Source organism: Balaenoptera ricei, chromosome 19, assembly GCF_028023285.1.
Source record: "Balaenoptera ricei isolate mBalRic1 chromosome 19, mBalRic1.hap2, whole genome shotgun sequence".
Classification (NCBI taxonomy): Eukaryota; Metazoa; Chordata; class Mammalia; order Artiodactyla; family Balaenopteridae; genus Balaenoptera; species Balaenoptera ricei.
The window spans coordinates 45,169,477-45,189,836 of record NC_082657.1 but is presented as its reverse complement, the minus strand read 5'-3'; the positions used below and the strand labels follow the sequence as shown (position 1 = coordinate 45,189,836).

Genomic DNA, 20,360 nt, shown 5'->3' with positions numbered 1-20,360 from the left:
CCCGCCCCAGACTCGGCTCCCGGAACCTGAGCGGAGCGGAGAAGAAAGGTTCCGGGCTGGGGGTCGGACGCTTCGCCCCTCCCGGAGCCCGCCCCTATTGCGGTCCCGCCCCTGCGCTAGTAGGGTCTGGGGAGTTCCTCGAGGCTGAGGTAGAGCAAATGTCCACCTACTGGACCGCCCAAAGCGCCCTACTTGCCTCAGGATATCCCGCCCGGTCCATGTCCACTCCCAAAGCATGGGCTCATGGTGGGTCTAGGACCGGGTCAATTTGGTTGCCCAAGCTGAATCCCTCAGATGCCCCAGGAACAAGCTGAATTGGCAGGAGCCTCGGTTTCCCCTTTGGGAAGTGGGTCAGTGTAACCCAAGACCTGAGGGGACCCGTGAAGTCACAGACCCAGGAATTGCAAGGGCAGAGGAGATGGTCCCACCACAAACATCACATTGTTCCCTAATGTCTCCCAGCATCCCCCTGCATGACCTGGCACCCTCAGGCAAAAAGAAAGGAACCATAGTTTACAAACACCTCTTTATTGCAGACATTTCAGGCACAGGTACATGGAAAAGCTGTATTGCAGATTTTATACAGGGTGGTTTAAGAGGCAGCAGGTTTCTACCTCTCTCCCCAACCTCCATCCCCCAAATACACAGCAGCCAAGAAATCAGTCCCACTGAAATCTCCTGAGTATGCTGTCCTTTGAAACAGCACATCATCCAGCCCAGTGCCCAGTGTAGCCAGGCAACCAGTGGGGGTCTGAGGAAGTCCTTGGCTTCCATCCATAGTGCAGGAGGGAAGGGGGCTGTGCAGGTCGGGCAAAGCTGTGGTGCCCTCACCAATCCTAAAACCCCTAACAGGGCATCAGCCCAAGTCCTGGGTTTGGTTCTAGCCTGTGGTTGCTACCTTGCCACCAGTTTTACACCACCAAGGTCTCAGGGCTCAAGGGCTAGATTTGTACTAGGCAAGGCTTGTCCCCAAAACTGAGGAGCAGAAACTGCCCCAACAGCTGAGACTTCCCAGGATTTGAAGATAGTGTGAAGGTGTGTGTGTGTGGTCAGGGAGGGAATTGGAGGAGGCCTAGAGATGCCTTGCAGAGGTCTCAGGGGTGAGAAATCCTAGAACCTAAATCCCTCAAACTCAGAATGCTTTCTTTCATAGTTCTAAATCTATACTCCAACCCAACCAGGCCTGGCTCCATGGGCATTGGAGGCTGGCTGTTCGAGGTACTCCCCTTTGGGTAATGATATCCACAGCAGATGGTACAGCATCAGAGCTGCCCTCTGCTTGGCTTGGGATTTACGGGGCACACTGGATGTGATCCTGACCCTTCTGTGGATAGAACAGGCCCTTCTCCCTCAAACCTCTGCTCATACTTGGTCTTGCTGAGCCCTCAGTTCAGAGGGCCTGAAGCTAATGGGCCATTTTTGCCAAGGCTTTTCCATCTTCAGTGGGGTTCTGGGTCATCTCACATGTCATTAGAGTCTTGACCCTACCCAGTGTAGAGGTCACAGGAGGTGTCAGAACTGACTGCAGAGGCTTCAGCGCAAGGGAAGCTTCAGGTCAGACCTGAGCTCTGCCTGTCTGCAGCTCACTTTCCCAAGACCAGGTGGGCCATGGAGGGAACACTATGCCCTACAGGGCTTCTGACAGAAGCCAGCTGAGAGTGCTGCTTCAGCGTTTTCTCCTTGCAACAGGTATCGCTGAAGTGGGGTAGAGGTGGGAAGGTGAGACATAAGAGAGCCAATGAGGCAGGGTAGTTACTGATGCCCAGCCAACTATTAAACTAATTAAAACAATTTAAACTGTTAAGAAAATTTTTGTGGTTTTATTGTATCATGAGGCATTGAAACATCTGAACAAATCAATATCTCGGTGGTGAGGCAGCTGCTTTCTCCTTCACTTCTTTGGGTTACTAGAGCAACTTGTCAGTAGATTAAAAAAAAAAAAAAAAAAAAGACAACCTTCCGCATTACTTAAGTCTTTCCAAGGCATGCGCTGGTACAACACAAACTTCTCCCGTCAGATGCAACTAGTCTAGCGTCCAAACATCATGCACAATACCTCGGCAGCAGTAGCGCACTGCGCCCACTCCCACCGCGGCCCTGCTCATTTGTGTATGATATTTGGAGCATCTGGAGGAGCATGAATAATATCGGGAAGAGGAGGGAGGAGGAAACAGCATGAGTGCCTGGCTGGGAGGAGGTCAGCCGAAGTTGTGCAGGGCAAGCCTGAACATGTCATTGGTGCAAACCCAAGCATCATTGATGTTCTTTAATAGGAACATCTGGTGGAACCCCATGATGGGGTCTTCATCGGCCTGTGAGAAGAGAGAAAATGGTTCAGTAAGGTGGCCAAGGAACAGGAAGGGTGTTCAGCAGGAGGTGAACGCTGACTTTGGGATCAGGCCCTACAATTTGGATGCAAATCCTAGGAGAGCTAAGGGGGTACTTGTGACTGTGAATTGACACAATGTATGAAACACTGAACTGGGCACAAAGGGGCCTTGAGATGGCAGCTCACACTGCTATGTACACAAACTGCAGAACAACTCACCAGTTAGCTACAGAAACAGAGCAGAGAACGTACGTGCCTCTGAACCCATGTTTCTGGGCACAAGTGCCCAATTTGAAAGAGTTCTGCAGTGCTTACCATGTAACTCACAGTAATCTGAAAACTAAACAATCTTAGTGTCTGATTACGCCAGTTAGTCCAACCAGGAGAAGCTACTACTAATACTGACTATGGCCAAGTACATGAGAAAAGGCTCAAAACCAAGCTCACACTAATTACAGCTCTACAGGGGAAAAAAACCAATGCATCGCAATCAGGTAATCTGTTTCTTGTCATGTAACATATTTGCAACGAAAAAAGAAAGGCGAGAGACTTCCACCCAAACTGCAGAATACCCAGATGAGGCCTAGTTGAGGTAGGAGCCCAGCCAACCAACGGTGTTTCTAACATCACTGTTTTTTCCAGGAATTATCATCAGCAAGGAGGCAAATCAGTCTTTTGGGGGTTGGACAAAAACACTAGAAAGAACCTGAAGCCAGGTGGGAAGAGGCACTGCTAACTGATTCCAGCCTGGGAAAGTGGGCACTAAGACCCCAGGAGAGACCTCCTCACTCCCAAGGCCTATTTGAGCACACTCTCTGGGCACGGTATCTTGCACAGGCAGGAGAAACTAATAGGAAAGAACAGGCCAGAAGGCAGGTCCGTCCGGGTCCACTGGAGACGCCTAGGCTCCCCCACCTTCTTCCACCCTCGTATTGGACTCAAGAAGCCCTGCCTAGCCTAGGGAGAAGGCATGTGGGCCTTTTATTCTGGGCCCCACGATGCCACAGGCCCAGGAGGTTGGAATCTGGTTAAGGGGCAGCTCATTTGTCCTGCTTTGGGAAGGAGGAGAGGCTTTTTTTGGAAATCAAGAATCTGGCTTCAGCCTGTTAGAGCATAACAAGTAGGAGTTCCTGGCGGGTACGGGACCACAGGAAGGCTTTGAAAGTAACAGGTCTTGAGAAGTGGAAGGAGAAATGCAAAGAGAAGCAAGAGTTTCAGGAATCTGCTTTGCTCAGCAGGTGGAAGAATCAGCAGCCAGCTTGGGGAGTGGCAGCATGGACTCCAGTTCAGGATCAGCTGCCTGCAGAAGGCCCACCCACACCTTGGGGCAGTGCAAAGGCCCAGTGGCTTGGATCACAGCCCCATCCTGCTCCTATACCTCTTGTCTCTTTTCCAAAAATGCTCTATACCAGTGCTCTCCAATAGGACTTGTTGCAATAACAGAAATGTTCTATGTTTGCGCTGTCCAATAGGCAGCCACAAGCACTTGAAGTATGACTAATGCAACTGAGGAACTACATTTTAGTTTTATTTCATTTTACTTAATGTAATTTAAAAATCACCACATGTGGCTGATGGCTATTGTACTGAGCTACACAGCTCTGCGCATCGCTTTGGGTGTCCCTTGAGAAGCAGGACAGCAGCACTGCAAGGTAGCAGCACTATTACCTTAAGCTGGCCCACAACCATGCTGATGATGCAGCTATCTGGCGTGGGCTGATGGTCCTGCGCCGTGATGCTATGCTGGATTTTCTGGAACGGAAGGCTCTGCAAAGGAAAGAGTGGGTGGTGGGCTGTGGCCAGTGGGGTGGGGAAGGAGCTGCCTGCAGCCCAGCCCTGGCCCTTACTTACAGACAATTTCTCCACAATGGCAGCTTTCCCCTGGAATTGCTGTCCTTCCCACGTAAGGCATGACGCGTCAATCTGAAAACCAGGAAACCTGGGGTCAGGGCTTCAGAGCACAAGGAGTATCTCTGAGGCCCTGAAAGGACCCTGAAAAGGGTCTTGCTTGGGGAAATTAGTCCATGTCTTAGTTTCCCTGCCTGTAAAGAAGGAAAATGAGGTAACTTCCAAACTTTACAGGATGAACAACTTCTTTAATTACACCCCAGCACTGCAGAACCCAAGCTCTGAAAGACTATGTAACAAAATACAAACTTATTAATAAGTAAGTTCACTTCCCACCTTTTATTCAAGAAGTTGTATGGCCTTTGATATGCATGAGCTCCAGGCTGGCTATATGTGGCCAGGGCTCAGTCAAAAGCCATCCTGCTGCATGGTCAGTCAGCACCAGTCCCAGAAAAGCCATCAGTGAGTTCCACAGAGACCCTTCCCATGGGGTCAGGGAGGAATGGAGGTTGACAAGGCCTTGCCTGGGACCCTCCCTACCATCAACATGTAACCCACTACCTTCACTTCCTCTCCACCCCATCTCTCCTGCCACAGCCTTCAGGGGCAGAACTCACAAGTGCCTCTGCTACTTACCAGCTCTGACATTAAGCAAGCTACTTTTTTTTTTCTCCCCTTGAGTCTCAGTTTCCTGATCTTTAAAGGGAACATGTGCTGAGGTTTATATAAAATGACATACATAAAGTACTCTTTTAGGACCTTGCTAACTCTTCTCTGGGTCAGGCCTGCTTTAATTGATTTTAAAAGCAATAAGGTACAAGTGCCAAGGATCCCAGAGTCATACCAGTTTGAGTTTTTAAAATTCTCTACCTATGATAATGACAATCAAATACCTGTGCTGGATTTGTTCTTCCACTGGTAAGATCCTTTTCTTTTCTTCAAAATTTCTGAACTGGCCCTGACTTTTTGGAGGGAGACACAAAGGAGTTTTCCCACAGCCCAGTCAGGCTGCAAGGCTATGCTGGATGACTCCTACCTCTCCTATCCTGGGCAGACCTGCTAGGCGTGGCCTGATCAATCACATTTCTGTCTTGGGCAGGGTCAAATACAAGTAACTCTTGGTATATATGAACATCACTAAAATAGCAGCAAATCATATCTGCATAGAAGGGTTTCTCAAGACACACCAACCTCCCTGGACTAACCCCATTTGTTTCCCATGAGCATTCAGAGGCTTTTGGCCCCCCAAAGGAAGGTGGACCTGGGGCCTCCAGGAGAGATCAGCGGGGCACTGATGATGCTTACAGCTGCTGCCTCCAGAGGGCACCATGAGCCCTAGCCTCTGTCTGCTGCTGCCCAATCTAGAACAGAAGCACTCCCAGGACCATGGAATGGCAAGCCCAGAACCTGCTGCCTAGGGTATCAGAATCCAGTCTTATAGGTGACAGAAAGGAATGTGTGGACCAGGGAGTTGGGCTAGGCCTTAAGCCCCCTGTGCCATGGAGAGTAGCTCAGATAAAAGGGCACAGCCAAATTCAGTGAGGGCTGCCAGAACTTGTGAACTGGAGGCACTGGCCCAACACCTGAATTGATCCCCTGAGGTCCCATTCTGGTCCTAGAGCTGAAGACTTACATAAATTGCGCCTAGTTGGGTTCTGTCGTTATCAAATAACTGGTAGTAATGTTGAATGAAGCTGGATCCAATCTGCTCCCAAATTGGCTTGTCTCCCATTCTGGAGCGTCACCCAGCCTCGTTGAGACCTGCAAGTCCAGTGAGACAGGGAGGGTAGTGTTGGTACCTTGGTACCGTGGAAGCAGGAGGTAGCCAGCCAGTCTCCTCACTGACCCCCACCCCTCCCAGACCTCCTTGAGTAGGGAGTCTTTTGCTGAGGTCTGTTCTCCCAGGAAACACAGAGAGGGCCCAGGGAACTGACAGGCGATCCCTCAATACAGACCAGTGCAGGGAGCCCAGAGGTGGACCAGACCCAGACCCTCCTTTGAGGGGCGCTCGTGGATGAAACAGCAGGACGGGTGCTGAGGGTGGAGCCAGGACAAAGGAAGGTCAGAGCAAGTCCAATGAGGGATGGGCTTTTAAGGAGGAGCTAATCACTCTCCCCATATCTTTTCATTTAATCCTCTCAATAACCTGCAAGGCGAGAGTTATTGCTATTCTTCCCACTTTGCAGGTCGGGAATTCTTCCCACTTTGCAGGTCGGGAACTACTGATGTCTGTATGTGGAGTGTCTTCTATTGCAGCCTTCAGGCCCACTCCTTGTCCTGCTGAGACTCAGCACTCAGTCCCTCAACACTGCCCCCTGGGCTTACTGGCAGGTGGAAGAAGACCCAGTGAGAGTGGGGGGAAATGGCTCCTCAAGGCCCCATTTGCAACAAAGACAGCGAGTGACTCCCCCCGCACACACTTTGTCTTAAGGGGGCAGTTTACTTCTTTGAGGCCAGGTGACATGATTTCGTCACTGATGAGGGTTACATCTACCCACTTCAGAGCTGGAACCGTGGGTTCAGAGGATCACAGGTAATAACAGAAATGTTGGGAGGGGAAATGAAGGCTGTGAGGGGAAAATGTGTCATGTCTTCACATCCCCATCCCAGCAGTGGCTCCATCAGAAGGGCTGCCCCTCTCCAGTCTCGGAGGGGGGGAGGAGGGGGAGCGCCCCCCCCCCCCCCGCCGCTACAGATATCAGGGACCCCAAGCTCCTAGATGGAAAACCCAAGCCCCAGATGAAAGAGTCGCTCACGCTTTGGCAGGCCCGGGTAGGGTGGCGTGCATCTCCCTGCTGGATCCATGACAGCAGACCTGTGTGTTGCTCTGTAGTCATCTCTGACTGTAGAGGAGCCCACCCCCTCTCTCCTGATAACAGGAACTCTGAACCAAAGCAGTAAGGAGGTGGGTTTGGCCCTGGCAGACAACCATTGGCAGTAGTGGGATCTCACGCAAGTCACTGCACTTCTTAGGGCCTCAGCCCCCTTCTCTTATATAAGAGGGTGGAACCCTGATGTTGCCAGTGGTTGTGGTCTCACTAAGGGAACCTAGTAAAGCCCTCAACTCAACATGGTAAGTGCTAGTTTGCTCCAGTCCCTATGACCTCACCCAAGGCCAGAGGAGCCAGAGGGAAGGACAGTGTTAGTGGGCAGTGGCTTATCCCCAATCCAGCCAATCTCCCTGCCTGTGACCAACACTCCAGCCAATGAGGGGCCAGGAAGCTGAGCCAGCTTTATTTTAGGTCCCCTAGGAGGTGGTGGCACTAAAAATAGCAGCTCAGTGCTGGGATGACTAAGAAATGTCCAGGAAAGTCTAAAACAAGCAGAGGAGAAAGCTTGGACCCGGCCAGGCCTGCTTGGGACAAGGTGTGTCCCAGTTCACACTCTGCCAAGAAATACATCAACAAATGGGAAAAACATAGGATCAACAGCTGGTCCCAGCTGCTCTGTCTTGGTCACATTTCCAAGGGGTCAGACTGTGACTGTACCACATGCAGACTTGGGTTACTGGAGGCAGGACACAGCCCCACATCTCGCATCTCTGCCCCTTCCACCCTAGTATTCACTATGCTTGGCTCACTCATCGTGGCCCAACTCTACCACATCATGCTCTCAAGATGCCTTGCTGAGCATCTTGAACTCTGGGGCAGGGGGAAAGCTGGAGGAATGGATGAGGGCCATCTCCCCCTCTGTCCTCAGCAGCCCTCAGGGAAGGTCTTGGAGAAAGGAGTATGCCAGTCAGAAGAAACAACATTAGCAAATGTCTGGAGCCACAGAAAGAGATTAGGGCAGGAAACCGAGAAGCTGGAGATGGAGGATGAGGGGAAATAAGGCCAGAAGCTGATCCAAAGAAAAAAAAAGTGGCGCCATGTGGTGGGACAGTGAGGTGAAGGAAGTGGGGGGGTGTTTTTTCCTTTTTCAACATTGTTTTTAACAGTGTGATAACATGCTAATACAAAAACTACTTGGCAGAAATAGTGGTGGAGTAAAGAGGTGGAGGGATAAAAGGACAAGAAGACCCCTTTGGCCTGGTGGAGTGGGGCAGGGCAGAGTGAGCTCTCCTGAGGAACAAGACTGCTCAGGGGCTCCCAGAAAGTGGGAGGAGGAACCTTCAAAAGTATGTGGACTGAAGACTTTGCTTTAAAGATGTCAAATGGGGCCGCAGAGGACAACACCAACCTCATTCGAGGCCTGCTTGACCCTGATGTGTTTATCTCTATGTCGTGATCACATCGCCATGTGGTCAGATTCCACTGTCAGCCCACTTTACAGGTGGGAAAACCAAGGTTCAGCTGGTTGCCCCAAGCTCACCCAGTACATCAGTGCTGATACTGGGTTCTCTGGTCAAGGCCACTGCTTGCTTTCTGCTAACTTTGCATCCCTGAGCTCTAAATCACAAGGCTGTCCATGTCCCTCCCCTACAAAACCCTCACCCTTGGGTTAAAGGTCAAACCCCCAAAGCCCCACAGGTGGCTATCCACACTCATCCCTGACTCCTCAGCCATTCTCTCCTACCTCCATCCAGCTCCACACATAAACACACCAGAACTCTCTGAGTGCTTGCTCCCTGTGTCTTTTGCACAGGTGAGTCCTCCTGCCGGGATGCCCGCCCTCCCCTCAGGTCACTGTTCAGATGCCACGCATTTGGATCCTCCTTTCCAGACTCAACTGTTGACCCCAACCCCACGTGCAAAGCCATATCAACACACCCAGGGCCCATTCCTCTGCCTAAACACTGTGGCTCTGGGCTGTGAGGGTTCCAGTGTGGTTCCTGCCACACCCGACCCCACCCCCTCAACCTCCCGGCACAGAGTCCAGCAAACTACAGGATTTATAGTTTCTGACTCCAAATCTTCCACAAAGCTTTCCACTCATAGCCAGGAGGCAGCATTCCTGAGTCCAGAAAAAGCAACAGGGTGCAGAGCCCACCTCCCATCCCCATGCAACATAGGGGAGAGGTGGGCCAGGCTGGGAGGATGTTCCCCAGGATGGCCAGCCAGCCCTGACCTTGTTTCTAATATATTTATTGTGGAAAGAACAGCCTGGAAAGAAACAAAATGCCAAGGCTGAGGGGCAGCCTTACATCAGATTGGAGACTGACCTTCATGACAGCTTCTCCTACAGCTCTTCCAAGAGGGCTGCTGACCACACCGTCTCCTGCTTCACTTAGGCTGACTAAGGCCAGGCTCCTCGAGGAGCAGAAATGACCTCGGTGACCTCTCACCCACTGAGCATCAGCCTTCACTGACCCTTTGGTCTCTGTGGGTGCAAAGACCCTCTAAAAATGTCTCATAAACCATGGCCCTTTCCCAATAACTTTGCGCAGAGGCAGAGATACCCCAGCCTTGTGAATGATTTCAAGTCATTCATACTCCCTGAGGTTGTCACAGACCCCAGGTTAAAACCTCTGGCCCAGGAGATTCCATTGGGTAACAGAAAAAACTTCATTTTTATCCTCTAATTCTGGGTCAGCGTTTCCAGTATTTTGAAACTTGAAACAGCAATGTCTGGCTGATAATGTCTCATTTTCACTAATGTGTATTACGTGTAGAAATGCGCTAAGGGCTTTACATGCATTTGTTCTAACACCCTGTGAGTCAACTCCCATGTTAGAGATGAGCAAAATGAGGCCCAGCAAGGTCAGCTAATTTGCTCAAGGTCACAAGCCTAATAAATGGTGGAACTGGATGGAACCATGCTTAGTGGACTCCAGAGCCAGGGCTCCCAGTGATAACTAGTCTGGAGATAAAAATGAACAACATGGGGGCTTCCCTGGTGGTGCAGTGGTTAAGAATCCGCCTGCCAATGCAGGGGACACGGGTTCGAGCCCTGGTCCGGGAAGATCCCACATGCCGCGGAGCAACTAAGCCCGTGCGCCACAACTACTGAGCCTGCACTCTAGAGCCTGTGAGCCACAACTACTGAGCCTGTGTGCCACAACTACTGAAGCCCGCACGCTTAGAGCCTGTGCTCTGCAACAAAAGAAGCCACCACAGTGAAGCCTGTGCACCACAACGAAGAGTAGCCCCCGCTCACCGCAACTAGAGAAAGCCTGCGCACAGCAATGAAGACCCAACACAGCTAAAAATAAATAAAAATAAAATAAATTAATTAAAAAAAAAAAATTGAACATGTAGGGTTGAAGCCCTGATCTCTGACCGTGGCTTTCTAGGACAGGGGCAAGACGGGTCTGAACGAGGGCTTCTGCCTCCAAACAAAGGCACCAGGCAGACTGCCACACTAAACAATGGGTGTTTTCATGGGGGATGATCTCACAGTTTTCCCAAATCTTCAAAGTCACAACCCCATTCTACCATCTCAGCAAAGCAGAAATAGATGCTGGCCTAGCTGGACCTGGGTCAGGGCTGGGGGCAGAAGAGTGATGAGGAAGAGGACATTACTGACTCCAGACTAATAAAACAGAAGGATGCTCACATCTGAGGGCCCATCACCGAGGTCCGCAGAGAATGCCAGATGTGCTGAGCTTATAGTGGGATCCTTGAAACTGGCACCAACCATCTCTATTACCCTCACACTTACTGTCTGCTAGGCCTCCAAGAGCCCTGAGGCAGAGGCTGAGAAGGACTCCAACAGGTGGGACTGACAGACAACCTTGGCTTAAACCCAGAGCACAGGCGTGCACTGTGGGGAGTGAGAGGGAAGGCTGCAGGGTGCCTGTCCTTCAGGAACAAACTGCACCTCTTTCCATGATCTGAGGGGTGCTGTATATCCTGTCCTATGGCCCTCCAATGACTTCCCTTCCCATTCCCCACTGACAAAGTCTCAACCATTTATCCTGCCTTCAAGGCCCTGGGTGACCTGGCCTCCCAGCTATCCAACCTTGTCTCCTGCCACCCACTCCTTCCCGGACTCTGCAGCCACTCTGGGCATTTTCCTGTTTCTGGAACATGTTGAGCCTGTCTCAATGGAGGGGTTTGCAACTGTTGATCCTTCTACCTGGATCACCCTTCTTCGTACATCTTCATGTGTCTGCCTCCTTGTCACATATGTGTCAGGACAAATGTTACCTCCTCATAGACACCTTCAGACACTGTGACCACTCAGTCTAAAGCAGCCACCCAGTTACTCACTTCACCACCCCGTTTAGTCTTCTTGGCACTTGTCACTGCGTAAGATTGTCACATTTACATATTTGTTTATGGTCCGTCTCCCTGACTGGGGCACCCCTGTTCCCATGGTGCCTGGCCCAGCCCCTCTGCTCTGGAGGAGTGAGTTCTGGGCAAACCCTGTTCAATTTAAGTGGCCAAGTGACCCACTTCCCCTCCTCCCACACCTTCTGTCCAAGTTGTCAGGAAACAATCCTTTGCCTTCCACCCAGCCATCTGTCTGAGGCGTGTGGGAAGTGGGGCTTGGCCCCAAACATCCTCCCTCCCCCCGCAAGGTTCTGATCACCTGACGGACAACTGGGGCTGAATAGCAGGTACACAACCACATCCTCAAAGGCCTGGCCTCTAGCTTACTTCTCCTCTCCCTCATGGTACGACCCTCTGACCCTGTCTCTTCATCAGTAATTATGAGGATGTTAGGGGTAATCAACTGAGGGTATAAAGCGGGACTCAGCTGTAAGCAGTCATTGGCAGGTCCTAGGTGAATACTAGGTCAAGAGCTAGGAAGAAGGTGGGTATCTCAGTCTCCTGTAGGGACACCACACTAAAGAGCAGCCTTGACCAAGGACCGGCAACAGCCTCGTCCACCACTCCCCTGCCTGAAGCTGGGAGGGAAATCAGCTAAGGTCTGCTGCCCAGATGGCTGGCCAGGACAGAACTCTTTCCTGGGGCAGACCCCTGATGTCTAGGTGCCCCCAGCACCCTAAGGGCCTTTTCCTTCTCTTCTATTTGAAGAGAGGGCTCCAGAGATTTCAGGCTGCCCTGGCTGGCCCAGAAGGTGAATCCCGAGACCTGCACTGTAGTCCCTCTGCTCCATGCTTATTCAGTCCTTGAGTGGCCACCCCTTCCCAGGTGGCTCAGGGATCTCTGGGGCCCCTGTCCTAGAGAGCTCCCATCCATGAACTTGCTGGTTCATGTACTGTAAGTCAAACTCCTGGAAGCCAAACAGTTACATGTGTTCTCTCATTTGAGTCTCACAGCCCTGTAAAGCTGGTGTGATTAGTGTAACTTTGTAGATGAAGAAACCAAGACTCTGAGAGATTAGGAAAGAATTCAAGGCCACAGAAGGCCGCTGGCATAATCAGCATTAAAATGTCCACAAAACTGGCCTGGACTGGAACAGCTGAGAGCCCATGTCAAGCAGCAGAAAGCATAGATGGCAAAATGAGGCTGTGAGGAATGGAGCCCAGGCCTTTTCTTCCCCTTTGAAATCAGCAAGCTCCATGCCCATCAGAACAGAAAGCCTCTAAGTGCATGCTCAGCCTGTCAAAGCAGGTTTACAACCTACAAATGAGAACTTGCCTTGACCCGGGCCTGACCATCTCTGCAAGTGAAACAATGTCTCTTTACAGACATCCTTCCAGGGGGTCACAGTTTCTGCCCTGGTGAGACCTAGTGGCTCTAATGCAGTACCTGAGGCTTTAAGAAACAAACATTCTAGAATTCCCCCAGTTTACTGAGGCAAACTACCCTCAGTTCCCAGGTACCTTGGACACACCCCTCTCATGAGGGGAGGTTCTCCTTCTCCAGGGTAGCCCCCTCTCCAGCCTGGGTGCTTAAGGAGTTGGCACATAGCAGGTACCAGCAACAAATAAAGAGAAAGGCCCAGGGTAGTGAGAAGGGCCAACCCCAGCTCTCTTGTGTTCCTCTTCCCTGGCCACTAAGACACTTCCCTAGTCGTAGCCAGACCTGAGCAAATGATTCCTCCCAGGAAGACACATTCCAGCTGATAGGGTGAGAAGGAGAAGGTGCCACACAGACCTGGTGGTAAGGGTGCTGACCAGAATGATCAGTCACTCCAGACTGACTCCAGGCCTGGAAGTCACTGCCGGGATAACCCACACGCTGTGGCCTCCCTCAGGGAGAGAGTCTTCAAGAATTCCTGCCACATATGGTCAAAGCAAAAAAATCACAGAATCTCAAAGTTGGGGAAGGGGTAGTCAACTCAAATCCAACTCCACACACACAAATATCCTCAAATGGCCCATCAGAAAAAAATAACTTTAGAAAGAGGCCCATCAGCGTATACGACAAACCCACGGCAAACATCATTCTCAATGGTGAAAAACTGAAAGCATTTCCTCTAAGATCAGGAACAAGACAAGGATGGCCACTCTCACTACTATTATTCAGCATAGTTTTGGAAGTCCTAGCCACGGCAATCAGAGAAGAAAAAGAAATAAAAGGAATACAAATTGGAAAAGAAGAAGTAAAACTGTCACTGTTTGCAGATGACATGATACTATACATAGAGAATCCTAAAGATGCCACCAGAAAACTACTAGAGCTCATCAATGAATCTGGTAAAGTTGCGGGACATAAAATTAATGCACAGAAATCTCTTGCACTCCTATACAATAATGATGAAAAATCTGAAAGAGAAATTAAGGAAACACTCCCATTTACCATTGCAACAAAAAGAATAAAATACCTAGGAATAAACCTACCTAAGGAGACAAAAGACCTGTATAAAGGAAACTATAAAACACTTATGAAAGAAATTAAAGACGATACAAACAGATGTTGAGATATACCATGTTCTTGGATTGGAAGAATCAATGTTGTGAAAATGACTATACTACCCAAAGCAATCTACAGATTCAATGCAAACCCTATCAAATTACCAGTGGCATTTTTTACAGAACTAGAACAAAAAAATCTTAAAATTTGTATGGAGACACAAAAGACCGCAAATAGCCAAAGCAGCCTTGAGGGAAAAAAACGGAGCTGGAGGAATCAGGCTCCCTGACTTCAGACTATACTACAAAGCTACAGTATCAAGACAATATGGTACTGGCACAAAAACAAAAATATAGATCAATGGAACAGGATAGAAAGCCCAGAGATAAACCCACGCACCTATGGTCAACTAATCTATGACAAAGGAGGCAAGGATATACAATGGAGAAAAGACAGTCTCTTCAATAAGTGGTGCTGGGGAAACTGGACAGCTACATGTAAAAGAATGAAATTAGAACACTCCCTAACACCATACACAAAAATAAACTCAAAATGGATTAGGACCTAAATGTAAGACTGGACACTATAAAACTCTTAGAAGAAAACATAGGAAGAACACTCTTTGACATAAATCACAGCAAGATCTTTTTTGATCCACCTCCTACAGTAATGGAAATAAAAACAAAAATAAACAAATGGGACCTAATGAAACTTAAAAGCTTTTGCAAAGCAAAGGAAACTACAAACAAGACGAAAAGACAACCCTCAGAATGGGAGAAAATATTTGCAAACAAATCAATGGACAAAGGATTAACCTCCAAAATATATAAACAACTCATGCAGCTCAATATCAAAAAAATAAACAACTCAATCAAAAAATGGGCAGAAGACCTAAACAGACATTTCTCCAAAGAAGACATACAGATGGCCAAGAAGCACATGAAAAGCTGCTCAACATCACTAATTATTAGAGAAATGTAAATCAAAACTACAATGAGGTATCACCTCACACCAGTTAGAATGGGCATCATCAGAAAATCTACAAATGGGACTTCCCTGGTGGCGCAGTGGCTAAGAATCTGCCTGCCAATACAGGGGACACAGGTTCGACCTCTGGTCCGGGAAGATCCCACATGCCGCGGAACAACTAAGCCCGTGCGCCACAACTACTGAGCCTATGCTCTAGAGCCCATGAGCCACAACTACTGAAGCCCGCGTGCGTAGAGCTTGTGCTCCGCAATGAGAAGCCACTGCAGTGAAAAGCCCGCCTGCCACAACGAAGAGTAGCCCCCACTCGCTGCAACTAGAGAAAGCTTGAGCACAGCAATGAAGACCCAACGCAGCCAAAAATTAATAAATAAAATAAATTTTATTTAAAAAAAAAAGAAAATCTACAAACAACAAATGCTGGAGAGGGTGTGGAGAAAAGGGAACCCTCTTGCACTGTTGGTGGGAATGTAAATTGATACAGCCACTATGGAGAACAGTATGGAGGCTCCTTAAAAAACTAAAAATAGAATTACCATATGACCCAGCAATCCTCCTACTGGGCATGTACCCAGAGAAAACCATAATTCAAAAAGACACATGCACCCCAATGTTCAGTGCAGCACTATTTACAATAGCCAGGTCATGGAAGCAACCTAAATGCCCATTGGCAGACGAATGGATAAAGAAGATGTAGTATATATATACAATGGAATATTACTCAGCCATAAAAAGGAATGAAATTGGGTCGCTTGTAGAGACGTGGATGGACCTAGAGACTGTCATACAGAGTGAAGTAAGTCAGAAAGAGAAAAACAAATATCGTATATTAACTCATACATGTGGAACCTAGAAAAATGGTACAGATGAACCGGTTTGCAGGGCAGAAACAGAGACACAGATGTAGAGAACAAACGTATGGACACCAAGGGGGGAAAGTGGAGGGCGTGTGGTAGTGGTGGTGGTATGAATTGGGAGATTGGGATTGACATATATACACTAATATGTATAAAATAGATAACTAATAAGAACCTGCAGTATAAAAAAATAAATTAAATTAAAGAAAATTTAAAAAGGAGGCCCATCAGGAGGTTCAGCTCAACCCCAGCGCACAGAAATCCTGCCCAACTTTCAATGTCCATCCTGTGGAAAACTTTTTGGATCCACTCCCCTCTCTTCAAAAGGACTATTCCCTTTCACTTCTGGGGAGAGCGCCTCTGTCTGACTCTGGGAAGATGTCCTGATAGATATCACTCCAGGAGCACTGGGCACTTGAATAAGTGACCTGAGAGGGTCTCAGAAGAGACAGAAGCCACAAACCCAGGTTCCAGGCAGGGAATGAGGCCACAGACCACAGAATGCTGGTGAGATTCTCAGGCACCAGGAGAACACCCAGCAGAGACCCCTGAGGAATGGAGGAGCTACCAATCGAAGACAGCTGCTAGACTCGACAGCCACAGCAATTTGGAGTGGTGACAGCCAAGTTTCTCAAGGGACCCCAGACTTTCCTGGCCCCAACATCCTGGAGTATACCTTGTTCTGTGGTTTCTCCAGGCACTGGAGAGGAGAGTGGGTTCACTAACAGACTTTCCTCTCTGGTGCTCTAATCATTCAGAAGCCCCCTCTTTTGCAAAGGGCCAAGAGCCCCTTGTGGGTCCCTTCAACTTAGCCCTCAGCACATAATAGTAACATTACCTCTGTCTCCTCCACTACTGGGACATCCTTTCCCCAGCACCAGGACTTGGTAGGATTCATTATTCTACCTCCAGCCTCGGCCCAGTGGGCTGACACATAGAAAGCGCTGCCAAGAATGGTTGCTGAATAAAATGGATCATTGGTGTAAAAGAAGAAAAAAAATAATTTCAAGCAAGATACTAATGCCTCAGTAAGGGTATTCCAGAATTTTTTGATATAAGGTGCCTTCCAGTTCTAAAATTTGAGAATTCTTTCACTTAAATCATTCTTCCCATCCCAACCCACCAACTGCAAAGACAGCAGAATAAAGTGAAACGTGGCTCAGAGAGGAGAGGTGGGCTCCATGTCACTAAGGGACCTAGTTGAGCTGGTTGAGAACCCAGCATCCTTACAGCCTGCCCCCTTGCTTACACAGCCGTATCCTGACTGTCCCATGCCAGGCCCCACCTCCCAAGTCAGCCCTACATGAAGAGAGGGTGCAGACTGATTCTGGAGAACCTCAGGGTTCTTCTCGTATCTCTGAGCTCTGAGACACAGATAGCCTGCCAAATTCCAGAAAGGTCAAGGACTTATGGGGGTCAGGATGCCTAGCAATGCCTAGATGACCCCAGACACATAAGTTATAAGGAACTTAACGACTGGAATGAGAGGGAGGGACCTGAATTCCTCCTGTTCCCAAGTAACCTTTGTTCCTTTTTCCCAAGGAACAGCAGCATTTTGACCTTGAAGAAAACGCTTCTTTTCAAGTCACCTAGGGCTTTGCAATGTGTGAACTAATCCACAGCCATAAAGCCTAATTCACCTGACACCAGTGTCCTAGAAAGAACCAACCCAGACAATCTCAAGGTCTTGGAACAACTACTTATAGCACTAAGAGATCCAATCACACTGATCCTATTTGTGTCCTGTGGGTGGTCCCTCCTTCTTGCCCACCTCCACTGGCAAACCAGGCCTCTCCTGAGTCTGCTGAATGAACCTGACTCCCATGTGCTCGTGGGCTAGGATGTGGACTAGGAGGGTTGAGTCCAGAGAGAACGCAGGGCCTGGTGACGAGATCTGGACAGAACCTTCCTTGCCTGTCCTCCTTAACCAGGGAGAATGCAATTCAACTGCAGGAAAACTTCCAAGGCTAGAGTTCAATGACCAGAAAAATATTACCTGGGGAAATACTCAAAGAAAAAAAATTCCAAGGATGGTGGCTTCCTGCATCACAGGCCTAACTCAACTCTCCTAAAAGAACTGCATGCTGCTGAGGCCAGGTCTGCAGAGACTTAGCTGCTTCTTTATCCCTGCAAGAACTGTGGCTCAGAAGCTACACTGGGGTCAGAGGAATCAAGGTTTAACAAACTGTCTTTTCTCCATATCCCATGGTCTTCTCTGGACTTGTCCCTTAATTTTATCACCAATCAGGAGTGCCTTTACAAAGCCTGCTAGAAGACTACTCTATGGCTAGATACTTCCCTACTTCCAGAAATCAACAGAGTCCTTGGAGCCATCATTAAAGGCAATTTCCCAAGGCCCAACCAGCTTCCTGCCTGTTCATAGGTCACTCAGTTGTTGGAAAGTGAGCAGGCAGGTGAGGGAAGCCTGACTTTCTGCAGCCTCCAGCTCTAGTGCTGCCACCCAGGCTTCAGAAGGGCCTCACAGAGCATAAATCTGAGCCCCACAGCCCAGATGTGCCCCATGCCCAATGTCTTGCAGCCCAGCCTCTTGTTTGGCACTAGGCTCAAGGACCTCAGACCTGGATTCTACTTTCCCCTCCATTAAACCCCACCTTACCGTTACCATTCTTATCGAATCATTCTCCACTGTGGGAAAAGAGCAGATGACTCTGGGAGAGGCAGAAGTGAGGATTAGGCTGTGCTGAAGAGATCTAACGATGTGTTGGAGGAGGCTCACACATTCAGCCTTACCTCCTTGGCTTCCTCCCTCCCCTCCCTCCACTAACGCGGCCGGCCAACCCACCCACGGCTGGGGCCTGATCACTGACAGAGAGAAGGGCGGGGACTGAGCCTACGAGTTCGGAGCCGCCTCATCTCATCAGGCCAGATCCTCCAAGACTGGCCGGGGGTGAAGTCCCACGTGGAACACCCTCCCACCCCAGATTCCCTGACCCTGGCCTCGATGCAGGAGAATCTGAGTTCCAGAGTGGGAGATAGGTTTCGTGCACTCTCAGCGAGCAGACAAGCAAGGGAGCGTTCACCTACATCCTAGCCGAGCTATGGCTGAGAACCGGGTGAGGGTAGGGCTGCGGCAGGCGGGCGCCCTTACCCAGTGCTGACTCCGGAGCGGGCCGGGTGGCACCTGCCCATCCCCGGATCCTTGGCAGGCGGGCGGCAGGACGTGTGGCTGGGGTCCGCCCGCTAGCCTGCCTGCAGAGTTTGCAGGACTCGGGCAGGCCGGGCTAGGCCAGACGGGGCGGGGCCCGGAGAGCCCCATCCGGGTGGTCCAGAACAGAGAAAAAGGCCCGGCCCCGGCGCGGTCCGGTGTGCCCGCCACGGGCACGGTACGCCTGAAATGGGTTCCTGGCTGTCTCTCTCTGTGTTCCCCCCGGCCGCCGCCTCAGAGGACCGACGGGAGGCGGAGCCGCGCGCGACACATGGCCCCGGCCCCGCGCGGCTTCGGGCCGCCGGGGGGGGGGGAGGGGAGGGGCGGCCCGGGGACTCGCAGCTGAGGCTCCAGGCGACCCGGAGCGCGGCTCCTGCGGCCCAGCCCCCGCCCCAGCGCGCTAGCCCCGACACTCACCCGAGGGGCTGGCACGATGGCGGCAGCGGCGGCGGCAACCCAGCGCGGTCTGCGACCGACTGTCCCTTCCCCCCTGCCTTCCCTTGCCACCCCGCTGCACTCTGGGAAACGCAGTTCCCCCCATTCTCCTTTTCGGCATAGGTGCGCCAGGAGAAAACTACAGTTCCCGACGTCCTATGCGCCGAGGCCCAGACACGGCCCGCAGCGCGGGAGGGGAGACTAAGTCAGGGAGGGAGGCCGCTGAGGCGAGCCCCTGAGAATTGTGGTCTAGCGGAAGCCTCTGGAACACCCGAGCTTGGCGCCAGGCGGGGGTCAGGGCTCAGTTATCGCTAAGTCCCAGCTGGTCCGGCCCAGCTCTGGTTGCGCGGCTGTTCTGTGTTGGCCCCGCCTCCGTGGGAGCTCGGCCTGGCCCCAAACTGGCCTAGCCGCCCCTCCCTGGGCCCCTGAGCTCTTTCCGCTCGCAAAGCCCCCTCCCCTTTGGTGCTCTGGCCGCCCCTGCGGCTCTTTCGAGCGTTGCTCTAAGGCCAGCCGGGGCGGAACGCACAGCTTCTGTTTGTCCCAACATTCTTGCGCCCTGCCCGGTGCTAGTCGGACCCAAAGCTGGTTTCAAGCAGGCGAGGCTTTTCTTGGGCTGGAGACAAGATTACTCTTCAGATTTCTGCAGTTAGGGTCTACAAGACATTCTCACAAGTTTGTTTTTTGTTTTTTTTCCAGCAGGCAGAGCAGCTAAGAGTTTCATTTTTATTAAAAGAGTAATAACTGGCACGCCCAAACCTTCCCCGTGATTTAAGTGATAAAATTGTCCATAATCTCCCTCCCGCCCATTGCCCTTTCCTTTCAACGCCCATTTTCATCGTTTCCCGGGCAACGCAAACATTTGAAATAAGGCCTGTCTCTAGTTCAGGCCTGCTGGGGAAATGCTCTGCAGCTAAGCCAGGGGGGGTCACAGGTAAAGTTAATAGCGACAAGTCTTCTCCTGACCAGAGATCTCTCAGTTCTCTTGTTCTTCCAGAAGGGTCCTTCACAGATCCTCACTGTCAACCCCACCACTCCTCCCGGGAATGCCTCATACAACCAGGCCAGGCTTCTGTTTAATTAAATCCCAGATCTGTATTACTTTGCCTGACTAGATTCTTCTCTTATTACTCAGTCAGGGAGACTCTGCATTG

General features: G+C 50.4%; 1 protein-coding gene across 1 annotated transcript; it reads right to left on the bottom strand.

Moving 5' to 3' along the window:
• Positions 1–512: 512 nt before the first annotated feature.
• NUTF2 (nuclear transport factor 2) lies at positions 513–19,280 on the bottom strand. Its single transcript, XM_059904973.1, has 5 exons — positions 19,192–19,280; positions 5,811–5,938; positions 4,181–4,252; positions 3,998–4,096; positions 513–2,312 (listed from the first exon to the last, which is right to left on the bottom strand). The coding sequence occupies exons 2-5, from the start codon at positions 5,907–5,909 to the stop codon at positions 2,199–2,201; spliced, it is 384 nt and encodes a 127-aa protein (XP_059760956.1). The 5' UTR covers positions 5,910–5,938; positions 19,192–19,280; the 3' UTR covers positions 513–2,198.
• Positions 19,281–20,360: the final 1,080 nt, after the last annotated feature.